A 23,116-nucleotide genomic window follows, 5' to 3' on the forward strand; every position below is an offset into this window, starting at 1 on the left:
TGTCCCCCCCTGCTGGCTGGTGCTGAAAGTGCCTTTAATTAAGGGAAGTCTGGAGTCGAATGAGCCCTGGCTAGTTGCCTTAGGGGAGACTCCAGGAGGTGGGAAATTCCCCTCAAACTGTTCGGTGGGCCGGTGGATGCATTCCCAGGGACATGTACTGGGTTGAGCCTCTCCTCTCCTGTCCCTGGAGGCCATGCACACCAGCTTTCTCTGCCCTGCGACGGATCAACCCATTCCCAGACAGAGCCGTAGAGCTGTTAGGAGACATGTGCAGAGGAAGGGGAGGGGTAGATGTCAGTGCACGAGGGCTAGACACCCCACCTATGACAGCCCTCCGCAGAGGTAAGGCCCCAGCACCCAGGGTTGCCCCTGACTGTCCCCATCCCCACCTGGGACCTCAGTAGCTAGGCGATAGGGGTGGGGGTGGGGAGTTGGGGCGTGTCTCCAGGGGGGCAGGGTGTGGCCAGTGGTCCAAACGTCAGTCCCTGATGGCCAGCCTGCCCTGACAGGGGAGTTAACCAGGATTCCCACCAGCAGGCTGGTGGGAGCTCTGGGGTGTGGACCCCCAGCTGCAGCTCGGAGCCTGCAGGGGAGGCGCTGCGGCTCCCCGGCTGTCAGCGCTCGTGGCCCCTCCCGGTTGCACTTCCTGTCGCAGCCCGGCCCGCCGCCGCCGCCGAGGCTCCACAATCCCCGAACGTGCAGCCGGCGGGGCGGCACGCCCTAGCTCAGCCGGCCAAGGTAAGTCGGGGCCAATTCCGGGACGTCTGAGGCGCCGGGTCCCCAAGCCTGACTGATGGGGGCGGGTTCCCCAAATGGGCTCTTTGCTCCTTCCTTCCCGGCCAGGTGGGGCTCCAGTGGGGACAGGGTGGGGACAGGGCTGGACAGACAGCTGTTGCTGCTGAGGTTTGGGAGTGGTGGTCTGTGTGGGGCATCCAGGGAGGCAGAAGGGGGTGGGGTGGGGGCATAAGCCAGGCTAAATGGTGTCTGTCCCCGGAAGGACGCCGAGGGTGGGCAGAAAGATTGTGAATCAAAGCTGCATGTCGAAGCCTTCAACCAAGTCCCAGCCTCCCCTGCTCCCATGGGGAAGTTCCCCAGGACCTTGGCTCCTGGCCTGGACTGGGTGGTTCCCCACCACCCACCATCCCACTCTCTCCACTCCCCTATCTTCTGTTCCCTTTCGGTGCTCTGTGTGCTCCCTGCCCCACTTTCCCACCCTGCTGTCTCCCCACCCATCTCTGACTCTTTTTTTCCTTTCAACCCTCCCCACTGTGGCTTACCCCTTGCCTTGCAGCGGAGGCTGTGGTTTAGTTCTCCGGAGAGCATGTGATGGTGTTGTCAGCTGAGCTCCCAGAGCTGGCACAATACCCCTCTCTGAGGGGGCCCTGCCTGTGACAGGGAGGTTGGGCAGCCATTGAGGGGTCTCCCTCCCCACTCTGCAGCCCCTAGAGACCCTAAGGCACAGAATGGTGGCATCCAATGCCTTCAGAGATGAGTCATACCAAAAATATAGGTGGGCCCCAGAAGATCTGAGAACTGAAGAGGAACCTCATGGTAGGGTGAGGTAGATTTAGACCAGGTTCTGCCAACAGGTAGTGACCCTGAGGAAGTTACTTCCCCTTTTTGAGCTTTAGTTACCCTGGCAGCAAAACGAGGGGTTTGATAGACCAGTGGTTTTCCAACGGTTTTCCCCAGAGCACCCCTCCTGTGGCAAGAGACTGAGTGCCCTGCCCCCACCGCACAACTGCGCTTTGATCTGTCACTGCGCAAAATGGCACGTGGAGAAAGGGTGTGCTGTCAACACAAACATTCGTTACCCCTGACAAGGGGCTGTGGCCTCTCAATATCAGGAAGTCCTTGTGGGAAAGTCAGGGACACTCAGGGCCCCTTCCTGTGGGACAATGTCAAAGTGGCAGGCCTATTGAGCCCCTTTCCCCACCCTGTTCCAGGACACTGTGCCATCTTCAGGCCAGACACTCCGTTCCTCTCCTCACCCTTGGCCTTCCTCTTTCCTTCACCCCCCACCCCATTGGGCAGAGCTCCACACAGTGGGTGGGCCTAATTGTACTCAGCTTCTAAATCTCTCTTCAGCCCCAGCCAGACCTCCTACTCCTACCTGGGGCTGGGAGGAAGGACTGGCCTCTGATGTTTCTGTCTCCATGGAGGTTCCAGCTGGGTAGAGCAGCCTTCACCCATTAGGATGACTGCGCCCTCCAGCCCTCCTGCCTTCAGGCTGGAGACATACGATGGAGATCAAGAAGATGGTGCTGATGTGGACAAGAGACAGCCAGGCAGTGGATATGCGCCACCCCCCATGGAGTCACCATTCCAGGGCGAGGACCGGAACTTCCCCCCTCAGATCAAAGTGAACCTCAACTACAGAAAGGGAGCAGGTACCAGGTAAGGCAGCAAGTGGGGGTACAGCCAGAGGTGGTCCCTCACTTCCACCACAGGTGCTGACTCAGTGCTCCTTCCCCACAGCCTGCGTGGTCCTCAGTCTGGCTCTGCTAGCTCCTGGGCCCTATAGGCTGGACTCTGCTCTGCTCTCTGGGGTTGCTCCTTCCAGAACCTTCCTTATTCTTGGCCTTCCGCCTTCTGAGGTCCTGCTTTTCTTCACAGGGACATACTCTATAAGCTCCAAGTACTTGATTGATGCTTGCATCCCCCAGTTTATGCCCTGACCCCCACCCTGTGAAGGTTCCTGTGACAGATAGTAGCAGGATCCATGCTCCAGTTCAAGGAGAGAGGCAAGGACATGTGAAGATGTCCCAGGAACTCCTGGGTTCTGCTCCAAGACTGAACCTGTCTTCTAGTGGGTGTGGACTCTGGGGACTGTGAATGGTAGGCTTCTGCTGGGAGTCATTTTCACTTTGATTTTCCTGTGATCTCTACCACCGCAGACTGAGTGAGCCCCCTCTTGCCGGGAGTGACATTTCCAGCCCTGTGTGGGGGTGGTGCACTCCAGTGTGAGGTCTGACCAGGAAAATCCTCACGGTCCAGGCGGGACTGTGCCAGGCAAGCCACTTCTGTCCTTCTTATGACTGGGATGTGGCCACCAGCCATGGCCTCCCAGCCCAGTGCCCCCATACAGTTTGTGCTGGAGGACAAACCAGCACAGGTTCATACTATGTGGCAGGTTCAAACCACGGCAGGAGAAGATGCGTAAAAGGCTTTGAGGAGCTGGGTAGAATGGGCCCTTTGATGCCCTTCAGGGTCTTGATCTGTGCCCTTGTGGGACTTCCCTACCCCAAGACTGTGTTGTCATTCTGAGAAAGGAAATACCTTGTCCAAATAGACACTTCTGCTGGGTGGACTCCCCACAGGACTCCCTAGTCAGCCGCAAAGCCTTGTTGGTCATGCTGTGGCCACGTGGTCTCCTGGGCAGATGATGGTGGATCGGGGCAGGCCAGGCAGATATGCAGCTTCCTGGTGTGGAGGAGGCAGGGAGTGGCCTCCGGTCATGTGCATATGGCTTAAAAACCAACTGATCCCAGCACTCCCCTCACTCATCAGAGTCACCAGCACTTACTAGATTGGCTCATTCTACAGGAGTTGTGAAGCTAGGATCTGAGGGTCCCCAAAGTGTCAAATAGTCCTTGCTGTCTGTCTCTTTGTATCTGCTGGTCATGGTGTGAGGGTCCCAGGGATGAGCTTGTCTCTGTGAATAGCGACATGCCCTTCCTCTTCCCCTTCCCTGTCACCAGACACTGATAGATTCTAAAGAATTGTAAGGCCCATTCTGGGCCTTTCCTGGAACTGTGCCTTCTCAGCAAAAGTCCAGTGAGCATCTGATAGGTTTCAGTGCTGGGCCCACATGTCTCTGAGAAACTCTGTTTGCCTGGCCTAGAGTCTCTCTGGGGTCAGAGTCAGGGTCTGGAGTTAGTGAGACGCCCCAGGACTTTGGGGAAGTTGCTTTATTTCCTTGCTTGTCTAAAAGAGAAAGTAGTGATTCTTGACCCTGGGGCCAAAGTGAGGGTTAAAGGTGAACATACTCCATTATCAGTCCACAAATGGCTTCTGAGAGCATGAGGGGCTTTTCTTGATTCCTTGTGGAGACCAGTGGGATGGGGGGCTCTGCCCATAAGGCTCCCCCATCCACCATGGATGAGAATAAGTCTACCAAGACATGATCTGCTTGGGGAGAAAAGGTGGCCAATCTCTCAAAGGAGAAGGGCCAGAAGTCTTTTCTTCAATGGGCTTTTATTGGGTTCAGTTTGCTCAGGAATATAGGTAAAGCTCATCAGTCATTGTCAGGCAGTAAGGATCAAAAAATAAGTAACATTAAAAAAAGTATGAGGGCTTATTCTGAGTCAGGGTCAGATAGTTAAGGAGCCATAAAACTTTGGGGAAACAAACTCATTTCAGGCTTGGACCCTTATCATTTAAATTGAGGATATTAGCAAAGCAGGTTTCACAAGATTTTATGTATTCTTTCATAGGCCTGATCGCCCCAGGGAACCCGCCCTTTCCAGCACAGGGCCGCACCCACCTCCGGCATTGTTTCAGGCTGAAGTCAGGCAAGGGAAGTAAGGCATCCAAGAGATTAGGAGACTTCTTGCAGACAGAATTAGGACTCAGGCTTTGTCAAAGCTGAGGGGCGAGGGTCCATCACCCCCTTTTGCTGTAGCCCCCGAAGTCCTTCCTTGGGGGCCTCCCATGTGATCGTGCCTGTCTTAGGTAGTTCCCCCCTTTGGGGAATCTTACCCATCATTGACTAACCGACCAAGAATTGGGGGCCAGTTATGGATGAAGTAAAAAGAGCAGAAGTGGTGCCCCTACCAGGGAAATAAGCTTTGTCTCCAGGGAGATAACCTTAGTGGCTTATGGTCGGAAGGTCTCTCACTCAGCCTTAGCTATGGGGGGGTTACAGCTTCTGAAATCAGGCAGGGAGCTTCCCAACAGACCAGCAGTATGTACAGCCCCTAACAGTCTGTGGGCACCTCCTGCAGGCCTGTCTTGACCTGGTCCCCAGCTCAGGAGCCATGACAAGTTCCTGTGCTGAAACCTAGCCCTGTGTGATAATGAGCCTGTTGTGAGTTCTTCAAGGCATCTAACAAATAAATAATAAGCCTCCAATGCTGGAAAACATCTGTGATGTTGGAGCCATGGAGATGCTGTGGACTAGTGCCGGGGACAGTTCCCCCAACCCTGCTTCTGGGGCTCTGAGCACTTGGGGTCTCCTTGGTTTGCTCTGGGGGGGCAGAGGCCCTTACGAAGACTCCTGTGGGACTCCTGGAACTTCAGGGTACACAGTGCTCACAGGGCTTCCAGAAAGGGTTCTGTGGGATGGGGAGCTTTCTGGGCGGCACGTGGCTCTTTTATAGCATCAGTCACAAACCACATTCCTACAGCCAGCTGGACCCAAACTGCTTTGACCGTGACCGTCTCTTCAGTGTGGTTGCCCGGGGTGTCCCTGAGGATCTGGTTGGGCTACCAGAGTACCTGCGCCGTACCACCAAGTACCTGACTGACACAAAGTACACAGGTAGGCCTGCCCTTCGGCCAGAGCTCTGTGTCTGCCCACTGTGCTGAGACTGTACAGGCTGGGTGGTACTTGACCATGCTTAGGAGACAAGGGGCAAGTGTTTTCTCTTATTTATTTATTTATTTATTTATTTATTTATTTAAGAATTTATTTATTTTTAGAGAGGGGGAAGGAAAGAAGAAAGAGAGTGAGAGAAGCATTAGTGTGGGGTTGCCTCTTGAACACCCCTCACTGGGGACCTGGCCAAAAACCCAGGCATGTGCCCTGACTGGGAATTGAACCAGCGACCATTTGGCTCTCAGCCTGTGCTCCGTCCACTGAGCTACACCAGCCAGGGCTTTCTCTCTTTTTTTGAAGGGATATGTTCTTAGCAGTGGATATTCCTGCTGAAATAGCTACGGGGGCCCTACTGACAGAGCCAAGAGCTCCTTCTTACCTCACTGTCAGGGCTGTGCCTGCCACTTCCAACCAGCCCACCAGCTCCTGGCCTGCCCCTGCTCCCCCACACCAAGCCTGGGCTTGTGGGCCTCCTCAATGCATCCCCTTTCTTTATCTTTTCCTCTCTTTCTTTCTTTCTTCCAAATATTCATCTCATATATTTAATATTTTATCCATCTCAGAGCATTCTTTTCCCCAAATATAAATATCTTTATTATTTGTGCTGATTAGAAAAATAATGTGTGCATTTTAGAAGATTCAAAGAGCAATGAAGTGTATAAAGCTGAGGGTAAAAAGTCTGTCATCCTGGATCCCTGTGAATACATCTTTTCAAACTATTTAAATGTGTTAGGTGTATATTTACATAAATGGGGTAGCGCCATGTACCCTAATTTGTAATGTGCTCTCCCCCCACTAACTACATCTTGTAGCACTTTCCGCTTCAGTATATTTACCTGTAACTTAGTCACTTTACAACTGCAGAGTTTTCCATATCATAGATCTGCCATAATTTCATTAATTAATTTCTTATTAATGGCCATTTAGGTTGTTTGTAGTTTCTTGCCTCAATATACTGTGTGCCAGGCCCCCTGTGTGCTGAGCATTTTGTATATAATTTCATTTGATCCTTACAATGACCCTGGAGCATTCCCATTTTACAGAGAGGGAAACTGAGCTGAAGGGAGGCTAAGGGAGTGACTTGACTGTGGAGACAGAGACATTAAGTGGTGAAGCCACTTAACAAACATCACTCCAAATATTATTGTATGGATGGCTTTGCATGCATGGCAAATTATGTCTTAGGAACAATTTCTAGGGCAGAAATGGTAGTCACTGGAGCCTTAATACCCCACATCATGATTGCGCAATCTTTTTTTATCCTCCCAAGGAGCATTTTGGAGCCTGGGCTTAAGTACAAGCTGGCAGGCAGCCCAGCTGCTCCAGGCCTGAGCACTCTCATGCCCCTTCCCTTCCCCCTCTCCCACAGAGGGCTCCACGGGGAAGACATGCCTGATGAAGGCTGTGCTGAACCTTCGGGATGGGACCAATGCCTGCATCCTGCCGCTGCTGCAGATCGACCGGGACTCTGGCAATCCCACGCCCCTGGTCAATGCCCAGTGCAAAGATGAGTACTACCGAGGCCACAGTGCCCTGCACATTGCCATTGAGAAGAGGAGCCTGCAGTGTGTGAAGCTGCTGGTGGAGAATGGTGCCAATGTGCATGCCCGGGCCTGTGGCCAATTCTTCCAGAAGAAAAGCCAAGGGGCTTGTTTCTATTTTGGTGAAGAGTCTTTCTTGATTAAATTGAGGCATAGAGGGCAGGGTGGGGGGTGTTACATGGTTAAGGGGTGGTAGAGCTGGCCCTTAAAACCAGTTCTGTCTGACCCTGAGGCCCATGCTTTTAACCACTAGGTTGCCTGCAGAAGAAGTTTGTCTTAAGAGATGTTTATCTTTGTCTGGCCAAGGAGCCCTGACCAGGGTTAGGGAGTGGTTGCTAAAACTGGTGTGTGACAAGAGTCAACCAGACAGGGACTGACTGAATGAAGGCATCTGTGTCAGGCAGCAGTGGGCCTGGGCTCTGTTGAAGAGGAGAAAGAGGGGAGATGGAGACCCTGGGGGCTGGCCCCTGTTCTGCTCCCTTAGGAGAAGGCACAGTGACCTTAAATGGGGCGGGGGACCCCGAGGCAGGGTGCCATCCTTTCCCATGGGTACCTGACTTGCTTGGAGGAGGCCTGGCCTTCTGTCCAAGGAATGTGAGGAGTAAGCAGGTGAAAGCTCAGAGACCTGAGGCCCAAGCTGCCCCCTTTGCCCCCAGGTGAGCTGCCCCTCTCTCTGGCGGCATGCACGAAGCAATGGGATGTGGTCACCTACCTGCTGGAGAACCAGCACCAGCCTGCCAACCTGCAGGCTGCCGACTCACTGGGCAACACGGTCCTGCACGCGCTGGTGATGATTGCAGACAACTCGGCTGAGAATAGCGCACTGGTGATCCATATGTACGACAGGCTCCTTCAAGCTGGAGTCCGCCTCTGCCCCACCGTGCAGCTGGAGGACATCCCCAACCTGCAGGGCCTCACGCCCCTGAAGCTGGCTGCCAAGGAAGGCAAGATGGAGGTGAGCGGCTGGCCCCCTTCCCCTCCCCACCTGTCCAGGAAGCAGCAGGGCTCACCCTTTGTTTTCTGCAGAAAGAGCCTGGCATGTTGCTTTAGATCAGTAGGCTCCCCACTTTTCACTCAAATACTCCTATCAGTAAGAACATTTTCTAAAATGTGTGTTTATTTTTTAAAGGTTTTATTTACTCATTCACTTATTTAGAGAGAGGGGAAAGGAGGGAGAAAGAGAGGGAGAGAAACACAGATATGAGGAAGAAATGTTGATTGTTTGCCTCTCACACACCCCAACCAGGGACCTGGCCGGCAACCCAGGCAGGTGCCCTGACTGGGAATCGAACCAACTACCTTTTGGTTCACAGGCCAGCACTCAGTCCATTGAGCCACACCAACCTTGGCTTAATATGTGTGTTTATTGATGAACTGTATCTGAACTACTGAACTAATATATCCTATTATAAAATACAGGGATCTTTTCTATTTTATTTTTATTTTTTAATTGAACTTATTGTGGTGACACTGGTTAATAAAATATATAACTTTCAATAAAACACAAGGATTCTTTTTTTTTAAAGTCTTGATTAAGAGACAATCTTTTTCTTTTTTAAGCTTTTTAACATTTTTTTTTCACTTATTGATTTGTTTTAGAGAGAGAGGAAAGAGCGAGAGAAACATCAATTTGTTGTTCTACTTACTGATGCATTCATTAGTTGATTCTTGTATGTGTCCTGACCAGGGGTTGAACCTGCAATCTGGGTGGGTCAGGATGACACTGACCAGCAGAGATACCGGCCAGGGCAGGAGACAATCTTTTCACACCCTTGTCTATTCTGCTATTAGACTTGCTATTAGGTTTTCTTCCTCTTGATTAGTAAGTGCCTTTTATACTGAACATACTAACATTTTGTTTACTCTAACAGTTCAAAATTTTCTCCCAGTTCAACATTTAAAAAAAATTTATAGTATTTTTTGCCACACAGAATTGTTATATTTTTATCTATGCAAGTTGTAGTTATCCTTTCCTTTAGAGTTTTGCTATTATTTAATCCTTTGCAAGGTTATGTATCTATAACCTTGTGTGTGTGTCCCATATCCATATTTTCTTCCAGACTTTTGCAGCTTCATTTTTAGTGCCTCAAATTTGAGTCATTTTGGTATAAAGAGTAAACATGATCCAGCTCTACCTTTTCCCAAATGGCTTATCAGCTTATCCTTATTGTCAGGGCTGTGTAGCTTACAAAGCCCTGAGAGAAGCTTAGAACAGAAGAGTTTTTAAAGTCTAAACATAAGTAGAAGTTCTGCTATTTTATTCCTGCTTAGGTCCCTGGGGTGTGGGAACTTCCCCGTGTTGTCTGGAGGCATGGCTGTGTGGCTGCTGTGTGCACTCTAACAGCTGTTCCCCGGTCTGGCCCTTCCTTTTCCCCAGTTTTCATTTGTGAATACAAATTACTTCTTACCCTGTTCAGGTTAGTGGCCCTTTCTGCTCTGTTGAAAGCCCTGGACTCCAACCACTTGAGGGCACACATGTGCATAGGTGAGAGCCTCTGATCTGTACTGTGGTCCCTCAGCCACGTGAGGAGTTCAGGAAAGAGGCCAAGGGCAAGAGTGAGGAAGGAAGACCCAGGCTGGCTGGCAGGCCTGGGCGTATGTGAGTGGATGGGAGGGAATGTCTACCCTGGCTGAGCATGTGTGGATATACGGAAGAGTTTATACACAGAAGGACCCGTGTGTACAGGGCATGTGCCAGTGTCAGCCACAGCTCTGCAGGATGCTGAGTATTTCCCAGACTCCCAGTCAGTGCTGGGAGGTGGCCAGGCAGGCCAACCTCACGTGACCCACCCTGCAGATTTTCAGACACATCCTGCAGCGGGAATTCTCAGGGCCATGCCAGCCCCTTTCCCGAAAGTTCACTGAGTGGTGCTATGGGCCTGTCCGCGTGTCGCTGTATGACCTGGCCTCCGTGGACAGCTGGGAGGAGAACTCAGTGCTGGAGATCATCGCCTTTCATTGCAGGAGCCCGGTGAGCCTGCAGGGGCCACAACTCAGGCTGTCGATGGGACCTCACCTGCCCTATTCTTGTCCAGTGGGGTTGTGACTGCACATCCTGCCCCTGGCCGTTGGGACCACACTCATTCCACACTCTAGTCCCAACCGACTCAGGGATCATGCCAGGGTCCTGGTGGCTACTACTGAGGGCCTTGCTGCCTAGCCATGAAGGTGGGGGGAGGCAGGTGGGGAGGTGTCACTCAGGGCTCCCCCTTCTCTCTCTTCCATTCCCTCAGCCCTTGCACTGAGCCCGACACATGAGTGGGTCCCCTGTGTGTACCTGCTGAATGTACCCTGACTCTCACATTCGCACCCCAGCACCGACACCGAATGGTGGTTTTGGAGCCGCTGAACAAGCTGCTGCAGGCGAAATGGGACCTACTTCTCTCCAGGTTCTTCTTCAACTTCCTGTGTTACCTGACCTACATGTTCATCTTCACTGCTGTTGTCTACCACCAACCTGCCCTGGAAAAGGCAAGGTTGGGGTGGGGGCAGGGCAGGGGGGGGGCGTATCCTCGGAGATTTCTACCCAGCTGGTGACAAGGACGGGGGGGGTGGGGGGGGTGGTGGGGGGTGTTGGCAGCCAGCACTGCAGGCACGACAACAGTAACAGTTAACACTGAGTGCCAGGAAAAATAAAAAAGAACAAACAACAACAAAAATACTTAGTATGCACTGCATGTGAGGAGGTATTCTGATTTATTGGCATGTCTTACTGAATTCAGCTCCACAGCAACCCTCTGAGATGATGAACTGTCATCCCAGCCCACAGCTGAGGGAGGGAGGCCCAGAGAGGCTCAGACACGTGTCTGGCCTTGCAGAGGCTGCACGTGGTGGAGATGGGACCTGAGCCCAGGCAGTCTGGCTCCCGCTCCCATGCTCACTACTGCTAGACTCAAGGGGTCCTGCCAGGGAGTGCATGTTCCCTCTGCTGCTCCGCACAGCCCTCAGCTCTGGCTGTCAGAAGGTCAGGTGTTGGGAGGGGACACTAGGTCCTACCTGAGAGTCTCTTCACAGGCTGTCCTCCCCATGAAAGTGACAGCTGGAAACTCCATGCTGCTGCTGGGCCACATCCTGATTCTGCTGGGGGGGGTCTACCTCCTCGTGGGCCAGGTGAGGACTCCTCCCCTTCCCCCACTCCACATGGCTCCCAGCCAGCCCAGGAGCAAACCTGGAACTTGGCTAGGAGGAGCCATAGAGAGGGCAAACAACAGCACCTTCACTCGTGGCAAAGCCAGTAGTGGATCCCATCCTGCCCTGCCTCTGGGCAGCTGAAGGCCTTACCTGCAGGGTTGGGTACCCTCCTTACTATGCTTCCTGGGTGCCTGTGTGGTGGCACATGGCTCTGATGATTCCTTGGCAGTGCCTGCTCTGCTCTCAGGGAACTGAGCTGGAAGCCCTGCCCCACGTCCCAGGGCTGGGGCGCAGCATGGAGACTCTCTCAGAGGGGGCAGAACCTGGGCACCAAATCCAGGTTGGCTGGAGCACAGAGTAGTCCCTGAGGGGCCAGGGAGAGGGAGGGAAAGGAGCTCTCCCCCTTAACCACATGCAGTGTGTGAGTTCTTCATCTGGATCCAGAGGGAGTCAGGAGGCCCCTGGCACTGTCTCTGTGTCTGTGGGAGTTGGTACTTTTCAGAAATAGGGTCTTAATTTTTCTTGGCTATCAGCAAAATTTATGAGCTCCTGTGACAAGTTGCAGCTGGCCCCCAAACAGCCAGAAGACAGGGAACAAGTGGAAGCCCTGACCCAGGCGGTGAGGGGCAGCAGCTTGGGGCTGTGGCCTGAAGAACAAGTTTCACACGTCCCTCCTTCCCTGCCATCCTTCTCCCTCCCCACAGCTGTGGTACTTCTGGAGGCGCCGGCTGTTCATCTGGATCTCCTTCGTGGACAGCTACTTTGAAATGCTCTTGTATGTGGGGCCTCACTCACCCTTTACCTCAGGCCTGGGAGAGGTGGTTGTAGCAGAGGGCACCAAGTGGACGTTAGAGGGGAGGACCCAGGGCCAGAGAGCTCCAGGGTTTGGGACCAGAGAGTAGTTCAGCTGTCCAGTTGGGGTCTCTATGCTCCCATCCTTATAGATTGTTTATTGAGCCTTCCCTGTACACCAGTGGGGCCTCACCCCTTTACATGTCTTGTCTCACTGAATCCTCACAAATGCTCTATGAGTCAGGTGTGATTACTGCTACCCCCATTTCCCAGGGAAGGGAACTGAGGCCCACAGAAGTTAAATAACTTGCCTGGGGTGCAGGTCAGGACCTGACTGGGCCTAGCCCCAGAGAGGTGGGGAACTTCTCCCTTCAGTCTGCAGTGAGAGAGACAGTGGTGGTCATCACTTGCCAGTGGAGGCTAAGGGGGCCTTGCCAAATGGCCTGCAAACTAACCCATACTCTGTCCCCACCCAGCCTGGTCCAGGCCCTGCTCACAGTGCTGTCTCAGGTGCTGTGTTTCCTGGCCATTGAGTGGTACCTGCCTCTGCTTGTGTCCTCGCTGGTACTGGGCTGGCTGAACCTGCTTTACTATACACGTGGCTTCCAGCACACAGGCATCTATAGCGTCATGATCCAAAAGGTGAGAGGTCGGGGTGGCCTCACTGCAACCAGACTTGGTGGGCTGGACATCACGCTGTAGCAGGACTCCTTTTGGCTTCAGCAGGTAGGTGAAGCCAACCTGGGCAGCTAACCTGGGCAGAGGAGAACATGAGTATGTGCATCACACACCCAGATGCTCGATGAATATAAGCAGGAGTATGAGTGTGCACATACCTGCTCTCAGCAACCTGCGCTCTGGGTGTGCAAATACCTGCCCATGTGTGTTTGCAAGTGTCCACATGGGAGCACACACATCCTTGCCCACTGAAGAAGCAGAGATTATGCACACAAGCTCACCTATGTGCCTGAGCCCTGGGACATCTGGGCATATTTATGTGTCTGTATTTATTTATTTACTCAACAAATGTTTAGGAGGTACATACTATGGGCCAGGCTGTGTTTGAAGTGTTGGGAATATACTATTTTGTTCATTAACAAAATAGAGCAGTCCATGCTCTTTCGAAGCTCACATTCTAGTAGGGAAAATGAAGACACTGAAAAAAACAAATGAGGACATCATAGGCTGTATGAGGAAGAATGACCTGGGCAGTGGGTACTTTAGATAGTGGGGTCTGGAAGGCATCTCAGAAGAAGTGACAACTGAGACCTGAAAGAATGATTCAGCACAGACTCAAGGAAGAAGCATTTAAGACAGAGAACAGCAAAGGTAAAGGCCAGAGGTCAAAGCACATTGGAGTGCTTCAGACAGATTGAGGAGGCTGGGGAGAGTGAGGGAGAGGAAGTTTGGAGGGGGGAGGTAGTTGTTGGCCATAGTGACAGATCTGGAGGCCCAGGAGGTTTTAAAATATTTTTTAAAATATTTAAAAATATTTTTGAATATTTTATTCAATATTTATGAATATTTTTCATAAATAAATTAAAAATAAAATATACATAACAAATGTATCATTTCAACCATTTTTTTAAAGATTTTATTTATTTTTAGGCAGAGGGGAAGGGAGGGAGAAAGAGAGGGAGAGAAACATCAATGTTTGGTTGCCTCTCACACGCCCCCTACTGGGGATCTGGCCTGCAACCCAGGTATGTGCCTGGCCTGGGAATTGAACCTATGACCCTTTGGTTTGCAGGCCAGCACTCAATCCACTGAGTCACACACCAGCCAGGGGCATTTTAACCATTTTTAAGTGTACACAGTTCAGTGGCATCAGGCACAGTCAGATTGCTGTGCAGCCCTCCCCATCCTTCATCCCCAGGACCTTCACTGCCCCAAACCGGAACTCTGTCCCCAGGAAGCACTCCCTCCCCCCAGCCCCTGGCAACTAGCCTACTTTGTGTCTCTGTAAATTTGATTATTCTAGGTACCTCGTATAAATGGGATCACACAGTATTTGTCCTTTTGTCACTGGCTTATTTCACTCAGCATAATATTCTCAAGATTCATCCATGCTGTAACATGTGTCAGAATTCCCTTCCTTTCTGAGACTGAATAACATCCCGTTTTACGGATATACCACATTTTGTTTATCCTTTCATCTATCAGTGGACACCTGGGTTGTTTCCACCCTTTGGTGTTGTGAACAATGCTGCTATGAAGTTTGGAGTGTACAAATGTCTATTTGAGTTCCTACTTCCAATTCTTTTGGTTGTATACTCAGACATGGGCTTACTGAATCATATGGTAACTATGTTTAATTTTTTGACCTGGAGGGTTTGAAGCGGGACAATTATGTGATCTGATGTAGATTTTAAAAAGATCCATTGGCTCAGTATAGCTGCACAGGGCCCTGTGTATGCACACACACGTGTGTATGTGTCATATGCATGTAGGCCCTGAGCATGGGCTCAAGGCCAAGGCAGGGGTCTGGTGGCCCAGTCACCCACCCCAGCTCCTGGTGCTTGTGTTCCAGGTTATTCTGCGGGACCTGCTTCGCTTCCTTCTCGTCTACTTAGTCTTCCTCTTCGGCTTCGCTGTAGGTAAAGGCTCCCCTCTGGCCCCTGCACATCCCTTGCCTGCCCTGCAAACCCTTAAGTCTGCCCACTGGTCTCTGAGGCTGAGGACCCCCTTCTACCCTCCTACAGCCCTAGTGAGCTTGAGCCGGGAGGCTCAGGGCCCAGGGGTCCCCACAAGTTCAAATGCCACAGAGGCAGTGAGGCCCGGGGCAGGACAGGAGGACGAGGAGGGCAACTCGGCCTCATACAGTGGCATCCTGGACGCCTCCCTGGAGCTCTTCAAGTTCACCATCGGCATGGGCGAGCTGGCCTTCCAGGAGCAGCTGCGCTTCCGTGGGGTTGTGCTGCTGCTGCTGCTGGCCTATGTGCTGCTCACCTACATCCTGCTGCTCAACATGCTCATCGCCCTCATGAGTGAGACTGTCAACAGTGTCGCCACCGACAGCTGGAGCATCTGGAAACTGCAGGTGTCCCTGGGAGGTTCCCCTCCCTGTCCCCAAGTTCTGGGCCCAGGGAGGAGTGGGTAGGACCCTCCTGAGCTGGTCCCTTACAGCAGATCCAGGGTCCTGGGTTCCTGTGAGGAATGAGTAAACTCATACATCTAAAGCTCTTAGAACAGTGTCTGGCACACAGTAGGTGCTCAATGTGTTAGTTATTATCATTAAGTGTTTCTTGAGTGTCTTCTATGGGGATAGACACAGTTTTAGATTCTAAACACACAACAGAGAACAAGATAAAGTCTGCCCTCATGTAGCTCCCATTCTGTGTTCACTGCATGATAAATGAGTCGATTTGGTGGGTGAGGCAGGCAGGCTGTGCACTCTTGGGGCTGGCTCAGCTTGAGGAAGTCGGGGGACCAGAGGTCCCTGAAGTTGGGGGCTGATATGACACCCACTTACAGGGGAGGAAGCAAAAGCTGCTTCTTGGCCTGGGCAAGGCCACGTGTGGGTTTGGACAGTTTCTGTAGGGAAGGCCTTGCCCAGGTGGCTGGACTGTATTCCCACTTCACTGTCCACCTTGGGTAAGCCCATCTTCTCTGAGACTCCGTGTCCTCACCTGCAAACTTCTGCCCCCACCTGACTCACACAAGTGGGCAGGCACACATGTAGGGTGGAGCAAATGAACTTGTGCACCTAGAGGTGTGAAATTCTGGGACCTGTAATGATACAATAGCAAGTAATTGTTGAGCTACACAGTGACCTCCCCAAACCACCAGGCACATTATCCTCAGACTGTAAGGCAGGAAACTGAGGCGCTGAGGGCCTAACACCATGTAGGCAATCAAACACTGGAGCCTGATTCCAACCTGCGTGCTTAGTGGATTTGGGGTTATACTGTCAAGTGCATGGCACAGCTTCCTGGCTGCTCTGTCTCATGTGTCCTTTGTCCCCAGAAAGCCATCTCTGTCCTGGAGATGGAGAATGGCTACTGGTGGTGCAGAAGGAAGAAGCAGCGGGCAGGTGTGAAGCTGACAGTTGGCACCAGGCCAGATGGTAGCCCAGATGAACGTTGGTGCTTCAGGTGAGTGAACGGCCAGGAAGGGCGGCTGGTGAAGACCAGCCTTCTCCTCTGAAAGCCAGGGGACAGCTGCAAGGGCAGGACTAGGGGCATGGTGGGGGATTCCGTGTCCTGTGGAGAAGGGCAGAGAACCCCATCCTCCTTGCAGTCCCTGTGTCTCCCAGACTGTCTGTTGAGTCTACCCACTCAGGGGCCAGGGCACTCCTTGGGGCCAAGCAGACTGCACTGTGAGGGCCTGGCTGCCTCAGAGCTGCTTTGTTGCCCTCAGGGTGGAGGAAGTGAACTGGGCTGCCTGGGAGCAGACGCTGCCTACAGTGTTTGAGGAACCTACAGGGCCCAACCTTGGTGAGTAGCCCTAGTGAGACAGTGTTTGTGTTCTCATGTGTATGTTCACATGCACGTGTTTGCATGTGCATTTTCACGTGTGTGTGTGTGTGTGTGTGTGTGTGTGTGTGTGTGTGTGTGTGTTTGGTTGGCCACACAGCCACGGAGGTTCTGGGACAGGGCCTCTGCTCTGGCCACTCCCCAGTTACACTCATTTAAAGAAATTGCCCCCCTTAAAGTGGCGCTTCCCCACTGTCTGTTCTGCCCTCACCTCTTAGCTGGCCTGGGAAAACCTCTGAGGCTGTTAGTGCTCTTGCTGGTTTAGCCTTCAGCTTTTCCTCACTCCTGCCTCTTCATCCTCACCCCTCCTCCCAGCAGGTTTCAACCTACTGCACCTTGTGCCCATTCAAGTGTCAGGCCTGCGCTGAGCCTGGGGACCCAGCAGGGCAATAAGTTAGGGAAGGTGCCCTACCCAGCTCATAGCTCAGGTGGCATCTCTGGGAGCCCCGACCGGCTCTGTCCAGGTCAGCCTTGCTGATCCGAGGACCCAGCCTCTTCCTACCTCCAGCCCCCCATACCTGGGAGGGGAAGCCACTGCCTGTGCCCCTCCTGCCCCTCAGGGCCTGTATCCTCCTCATGCCAGTGTGGTAGTATCCTGCCTTGTCCTCACCCTGCTACTTCCCACCGTGAGTGACTCCTTCCTCCCATCCAGAGGCCTGTTCTGAGAATTAGTTCTGTCTACAGCATACCCTTCCTGGAACCTTCAATAACTCCCACCTCATTTTCTGCTAGCTCCTCCTCCCCTTTCTCATTCTCTTTCAAAGACACTCTACTTGCTTGTGCCTCTGGCCCAACCCCCTCCCACAATGGCCTCCTGCACCACCCATGACTCCTTGTGGTGGGGACTCCTCTGGCCTCCTGCTCCAAAGCCCACTGGTTTCCCAGGTTCTGGTCCCTGACCCAGGCCCTCACAAACCCATAGGTTTCCTGCACACCCTTGCTTTGTTCTTAATTCTGAGCCCTGTTTTCCTGTCGATTCACTGCCAAGATTCTGAAAGTCAACTTGCTCCTCATTCCACACCCCAATTCCACACCCCACTACCTGCTGGGGCCTCCAGCTGACATCCCCAAACAGGAGCAACCTTGGGGTTGCCCTACCAGGTAACTACAACTCTACCCCCTCCTCACCCAGGCGGGAGGCCTTGAGGGTTTCTTGTTCCCCCAGCCCCCAATCTGTGCTGGGTGTCCTCCAGACACCACGGGCAGCCCCTTGACCCTCTGCATCCCCCATTTCTCCTGATTCTGCACCACTGTAGGGCTGCTCAGCCTGCACCCCGACCTCCAGACAAGTCTCCCTGCTCCAGGTTTATCCCCTTCCTCTTCCTCTTCCTCTGTGTAGACAAAAGTACACTCAGCCCCTACTCCCTGGAGGGCTACACTCTTCAGCATGCAGGTCAAGGAGCAAGGCCACTGTCCTACCCGTTCCCCACACCCCTCTCCATGTGTCAGCTAGTCCGTTGACAGTGCTCCTTGTTCTTTGCGTTAGCTCTTGTATCTGCCACAAGTGCCCTTCCTGTTCCTCTGGCTGTCCAAATCTGCTGCCTCCCCTATGGTTTAGGTCCCTTATCTCCTTTTGTGTCCCTTCTCTCCTATGAGCTCCCTGAGCACTTAACTCTCACTTCCCTCCAGCTCTTCAGCAAGTTTTAGGTGTTCTCACTTCTAATGAAAAAGCCTGTTACCTCCAGAGACTTTAAGCTCCTGGGAGGAGGCCCTCCACTGGCACAGGGCAGGGGTTCAGGAATGCTTGTGGAAGGAGGGAGGCAGGGAGAAGGGTTGCTGGGGACCTCAGGATCCCCTGATGTCCACAGGGCATGATGTGGCTTCATAATTGTGGCCTTCTCCTGTTCTCCTAGTGCCTGCCTCCTGGGGACATACCCCTAGGGCCAAGTCACAGTGCTCTTTCTCCTATTTACAGGCACCATGAAGAACCCCACCCTGGCCTCCCAACCCGAGGAGGACAGTACCTTGGAGGAGGACCATCTTCCCCTTCACGTCCTGCAGTCCAGCTAATGGCCTGGATGCAGCAGGAAGCTGGCAGGACAGACCTAGGACATCTTTCCAGCCCTACCTGATGGCTCTGGGGCCCTAGGGAACTTTGGTGGCAAATCAATAAATATGGCTTTCTCATGGCTAACTCTCCTGAAAACATTTTTGAGCAGTTTCAGGGCCCTTAGGCTGACTGACATTTGCATAACTGTGAGCACAAGCTTATGTCCAGGGCTGGACTGCTCTGCGCTCACCTGGCACAGGGGACCCTCATCAGCGGTGTCCTGGCCAAGGTGTCCGGCTTGCTATTATGGCAGGTGGGAGGTGGTGGACATGGGCAAGCATAGCCAACTCTCCTCCCCTTCCCACAGCCTCCAGACCCCCCTTAAAGCCACCTCCAACAGGTCTCTTCAAAGCCTTTGAGCAGTTCAGCTTAGTTTAGACTCTGGATTATTGCTTTCTGTTCCTACTGGGTTTCCTGCTCAGTTTACATACATGCAAGCCATTCTCTGCAGAGCAGCCAGAGGGGATGTTCTGACACAAACACGGTACCTCTATGCTCTGAAGGCTTGAGGGGGTCCCCAGTATGCACAGGACACACCGGATGGCATCCTTAGCCCTCTGCAGTTTTGCCTGAGCATTTCTAGACACTGCTTCTCCCATACCTCTGCTACCTGCCCCACTCCAGCCCCCTGCCCGGCCAGCTCTTTCAGTACATTCTCCACATAAGCCAATAGACCTCAAGCATGTCTGATCCCTTGGCTTGGCTCTCTGAAATTCCCTCTCTCCATAATTACTCTAAGACCAGCTCAAGAATTGTCTCATGATAGGCTTTCAAATTTACTTCAGTCAAAATGAGTTGCTCCCCCTTGGGGGTGATGTGTTCATATAATGTGCATGCACAATTGCATTTTTTTTTTTTAAGTGGGAAAGACATGAGCATGTTCCTATGCTGAACGGAAGGCAGAGGTTTCCATTGCTGTTGAGATAGGAGTGAGACAGGATAGTAAGAGGACAGGAGAAGTCCTTGGCCAGTGGACTAGGGAAACTGAGACAGACAGCTAAACACAATGGCAAAGCAATTAATTACAGCCAGGAGCAGACCCTGGGGGGAGGGGAAGGCCTGGCAGGAGCAAAACTGGGAAACAAGGACCCGCACTTCCGGGGTAACCTTTCCTCCCCAGGCCTCTCCTCCCTGGAGATAATATCTAGGCCTCATTTGTATTTCAGCTCCAGACCCAGAAAAGCAGCAACACGAGGTGGGTGCTGTCAGAACCTATGCAATAACTAACGACTCCCTGCCCTGGCACTGACCAATCAGTGGAGACCAGGACCCTGAAAAGTCCCACCTGGAAAACTGATGAATGTTCTACTGAAACCCTGCCCTGAGACCTTCCTTAAGAGTCCTGCCTGCGAGAGAGATAAAAGCCTTAAGGCAAAGGACCCAGCATGCCCTGGGCCATTCCCTTTTCCTTAGTCCCCCATGTCTTTGCCCACAGGCACGCATCTCCTAAACTCTAAGGCAGTGGACAGCTGGGCAGCTTGTCACAGGCTGATCCCCTGAAGCTGTCCCCAAGGCCCCTTTTTCTCTGGCTTCTCAGAGAGCTCAGGCAGCCCAGCCTGGGCTCTCCGGTTGCTTTTTCTATGCTGAGCATTCCCTTGTTTCACTGTGCTCAGCTTTAATAAACGCACCGTTAGTCACTGAACTCATGGCGTGGTCTTTCCGATACTAAGTCAAGGCACACATGCTACAGTCGGCCCTCGGCAGACCCACTCTGGGCCGATTCTTGTGGGGTCACGGGAGGATGGGGTGGAGAAGCCCTGGTGAATCAGCAAAGGGGAGGGGGAGGCAGGATGGCTGCCCTGTCCTCAGAGGCCATTCTATAGAGATGTGAGCAGTGAGTGCGCGCAGTTGCGAGGCTCTGTGTGTATTTTCAGAGTTGTGAATTGGAAGCAGACTGGCTCGCTGTATGCCCTGCCAAGGCTCTGCAGGGTTTCAAAGATCTTATCTTGTGTGATCCTCACAACAACCTTCTAGGCCGCGGTTTCTCCACTTTCCTGAAGAGCAATGGGACCCTCACAAAAGACAAGCGAAACACTCAAGGGCACGCACCAGAGTGACGGCACACCCAGACGACTACACGCTCGGCCGCAGCGCGCTGCAGCTTGCGCAGGCGCCCTGGGCGTCGCCGCGCATGTGGCCCAGAATTCCCCAGGCCGAGGAGGAGACCATGACTGTACAGACAGGGGAGGCCTTGCGGCGGTTGTCTGGTAAAACGAGGTGGAAGTTCCCGTGAGTCTTTGCCGGTATCACCCTCCCTTCTGGGAAGAGTGGAATGTCCCAACTCCTTAAGGGCCTCGGCCACCGCAGGCACCGCCTCTTTCACTGAAACCTGTTAATGAAGAGGACTCATTGCATATGGCGGGTCGTAGCTGGTGGGAAGGGCGAATGGCCTAGTGCCTTTCTAACTTTGGGAGGATGTTTTCGGGAAGCCTAATCAGAGAGCGGCTGCTCGCACGTGGGCTTCGGGGTGGGCGTTGTGGCTGCCGCAGCCCACCAGGGCCGCGCCACGCTGCCGGCGTGCGAGGAGAGCAGAGGGGCGCGTGCTTGTCCCGCAGGGTCCCCGCCTCCAGTGAGCCTGAGGTCCCTGAAAGCCAGGACCCCTTTCCGTGGGCTCGCCTTTGGGAATGATCAGGTCTGAGAACAGGGTAAGTGGGGGACTTCCTGCACTGGGGACCACGAGGAAGACTTGCTTGACTGTCCTGATGATATTAACATTAGGAAGTGCCGTCAGATGCGATAACTGACGATTTTTATATTCATCTGATTGCAGTCGCTGAAACCTCAATAGTTTAGTTCCTTGTAACTGCCGGAATCTACCCTAAATGCATGTCCGTCTTCATATTTCAGATGACAGACCCACTGACGAGTACGGAAGACGGGAGCAGCATCCCACTTTGAGGTAAGACTTGGTCTAGGTAGGAAATAACATGGAACTTAGCTGTATTGCTACCTTAGATGCACTGAAATCGCCTGATATTACAGTTGTATTTTTATGTGTTTGTTATGCACTACATCACTGCATAACTGCAATGGCTAGGAGGTGGCAGCCCCCAACCTGAAAGTATTTAAATCGCGCCTATATGCATAAACAAACTGCATTCAAATGTCTCCTGGCTGTTCAGGCATTGTTAAATTACGGGTAACTTGCAGAGCCCTGGAGCAGACCTGAGAGTTGTGGGGAACTTGGCTGCTCTGATGAGATCACTAACAGGAAGTGCCGTCAGAATCGATAAATGACGATAACTCCTGACTGACTGCAGTCTACAAGTCCTCAGGCTGCTGGTGCCCGGGAGTGAGTTCTGAACTGTGACCCTTAATGTTTTTATGTACCCAGGTTGCAAATGAATGAAGGACTGGCAAGAGCTGAGTGTTAGAGTGAGAGGCATTGGCCTGGCCTGAGGTAAGCTTTGGTCTGGCAGGTAGAGGTTAGTGGTTGAGCATGGACCTAGGAGTTCCTTTTTACTTTATGGCTATATAGTCCTGAGCAAACTGACTGTCTGCTCTAAGATGTGGTTTCTCTCATTCTAAAAATTGGGTTTGTGATGTTTAAAATACTGACTAAATGGCCATTCAATGCCCAAAAAGCCAGTTAGAACTAAGTTCTTAAGGACTCTTGTTAAAATGGACTGACTTTAATTCATAGTTGAGGCTATTAGGATCAGAACTACATCAGCTAACTATGTTCTTTATTCAGTCCCCTAGATTTTGAGTGTGAAGGGTGGTGATCAGCAGTGCACTTTGAAAGCTGGTGATGGTGGTAGCGGCAGCTCCCCTGGGAAGAGGTAAGAATTCATCTGGATAGTGATTGCCCCATAGTAGAATGAATGAGCAGCTAGTTCTGTTGCAATTTAATAAAGGATATCAAATGATGATATCACCCAAAATAGCTGGAATTACCGGCAGATTGTGTGGTGGTGAATCTACCGTTTTCTGAGGATGTCCTAGGCTGTGAATGACTGTTGTTGGGAGCAGAGAGTATGACTGACACTTAAGTTTCTTTGCAGACCACGTTTCCAGAGGATGGTCAGCCGTGCTGCAGCAGGGGCAGCATTTGAAGTCGCCAGGACCAGTACAACCTAGACAACCTTGACTCGGAAACCCTAGGCTTCAACATTCACAGTAGAAACATTCTCACCTTATGTTAAGCATCAGAGAGGACATTCTTACCAACAGTAGGGCCAAGAAATGGATTTAGCAACCTTTGCATAGGACAAGCACTTTGGCATCATTAAATTCATGAGTTTTCTGGTATTGATTGTCCCGGTCAAAAGGAGCTTCTGTACATTTTAATGTTGTATTTGTTATATTGGGCAAGGGTCTGAGTTGTTTAAGCTGGAAACTTCCTCCTGATATCCATGTGTGGTTACCATAAACTAACATCCATAATAAAGGATGGCCTTTGGTATTGTTTCTTAAAATGTGTATTTGAAGGAAGAGTTAGTTTGACCACTGCTGTCAAATATCAGCATTCCACTTGTCAGCTTTCCTGTGGTCTAAGTTCTCTTTAGACTTGGAGGGCAAAAATTCCAAAGCATTTAAGGCATCCATATATTTCCAGTCCAGTCCCTAGCTCCCCTGGGCTCTGTCC

The 23,116-nt window shown here is 52.1% G+C and overlaps 1 protein-coding gene and 3 non-coding genes across 4 annotated transcripts; all 4 read left to right on the forward strand.

Moving 5' to 3' along the window:
• Positions 1-496: 496 nt before the first annotated feature.
• On the forward strand, positions 497-22,946 carry TRPV2 (transient receptor potential cation channel subfamily V member 2). Its single transcript, XM_045824027.1, has 19 exons — positions 497-738; positions 2,163-2,397; positions 5,349-5,482; positions 6,909-7,202; positions 7,737-8,035; positions 9,878-10,051; positions 10,396-10,551; positions 11,095-11,190; positions 11,916-11,986; positions 12,480-12,645; positions 14,534-14,600; positions 14,706-15,043; positions 15,970-16,097; positions 16,363-16,439; positions 18,394-20,757; positions 21,376-21,427; positions 21,863-21,928; positions 22,223-22,310; positions 22,533-22,946. Exons 2-15 carry the CDS (start codon positions 2,198-2,200, stop codon positions 18,486-18,488), a joined length of 2,295 nt encoding a protein of 764 aa, XP_045679983.1. The 5' UTR covers positions 497-738; positions 2,163-2,197; the 3' UTR covers positions 18,489-20,757; positions 21,376-21,427; positions 21,863-21,928; positions 22,223-22,310; positions 22,533-22,946.
• LOC123809531 lies at positions 21,224-21,294 on the forward strand. Its single transcript, XR_006784010.1, has one exon. It is a non-coding gene; the product is annotated as a small nucleolar RNA SNORD49 (small nucleolar RNA).
• On the forward strand, positions 21,717-21,784 carry LOC123809532. The gene has a single exon (XR_006784011.1). It is a non-coding gene; the product is annotated as a small nucleolar RNA SNORD49 (small nucleolar RNA).
• On the forward strand, positions 22,392-22,464 carry LOC123809540. The gene has a single exon (XR_006784018.1). It is a non-coding gene; the product is annotated as a small nucleolar RNA SNORD65 (small nucleolar RNA).
• Positions 22,947-23,116: the final 170 nt, after the last annotated feature.

The sequence above is a fragment of the Phyllostomus hastatus genome, unplaced genomic scaffold (assembly GCF_019186645.2).
Source record: "Phyllostomus hastatus isolate PE091 unplaced genomic scaffold, TTU_PhHast_1.1 phas_scaffold_55, whole genome shotgun sequence".
NCBI lineage: Eukaryota > Metazoa > Chordata > Mammalia > Chiroptera > Phyllostomidae > Phyllostomus > Phyllostomus hastatus.

Bases quoted from the DNA above. Each gene is read 5' to 3' on its own strand.
- TRPV2 (XM_045824027.1), top strand. From the start codon at position 2,198: ATGACTGCGCCCTCCAGCCCTCCTGCCTTCAGGCTGGAGACATACGAT. The intron at 10,052-10,395 runs GTGAGCCTGCAG...TTCGCACCCCAG, and splicing joins CCTTTCATTGCAGGAGCCCG to CACCGACACCGAATGGTGGT. The intron at 11,987-12,479 runs GTATGTGGGGCC...GTCCCCACCCAG, and splicing joins AGCTACTTTGAAATGCTCTT to CCTGGTCCAGGCCCTGCTCA.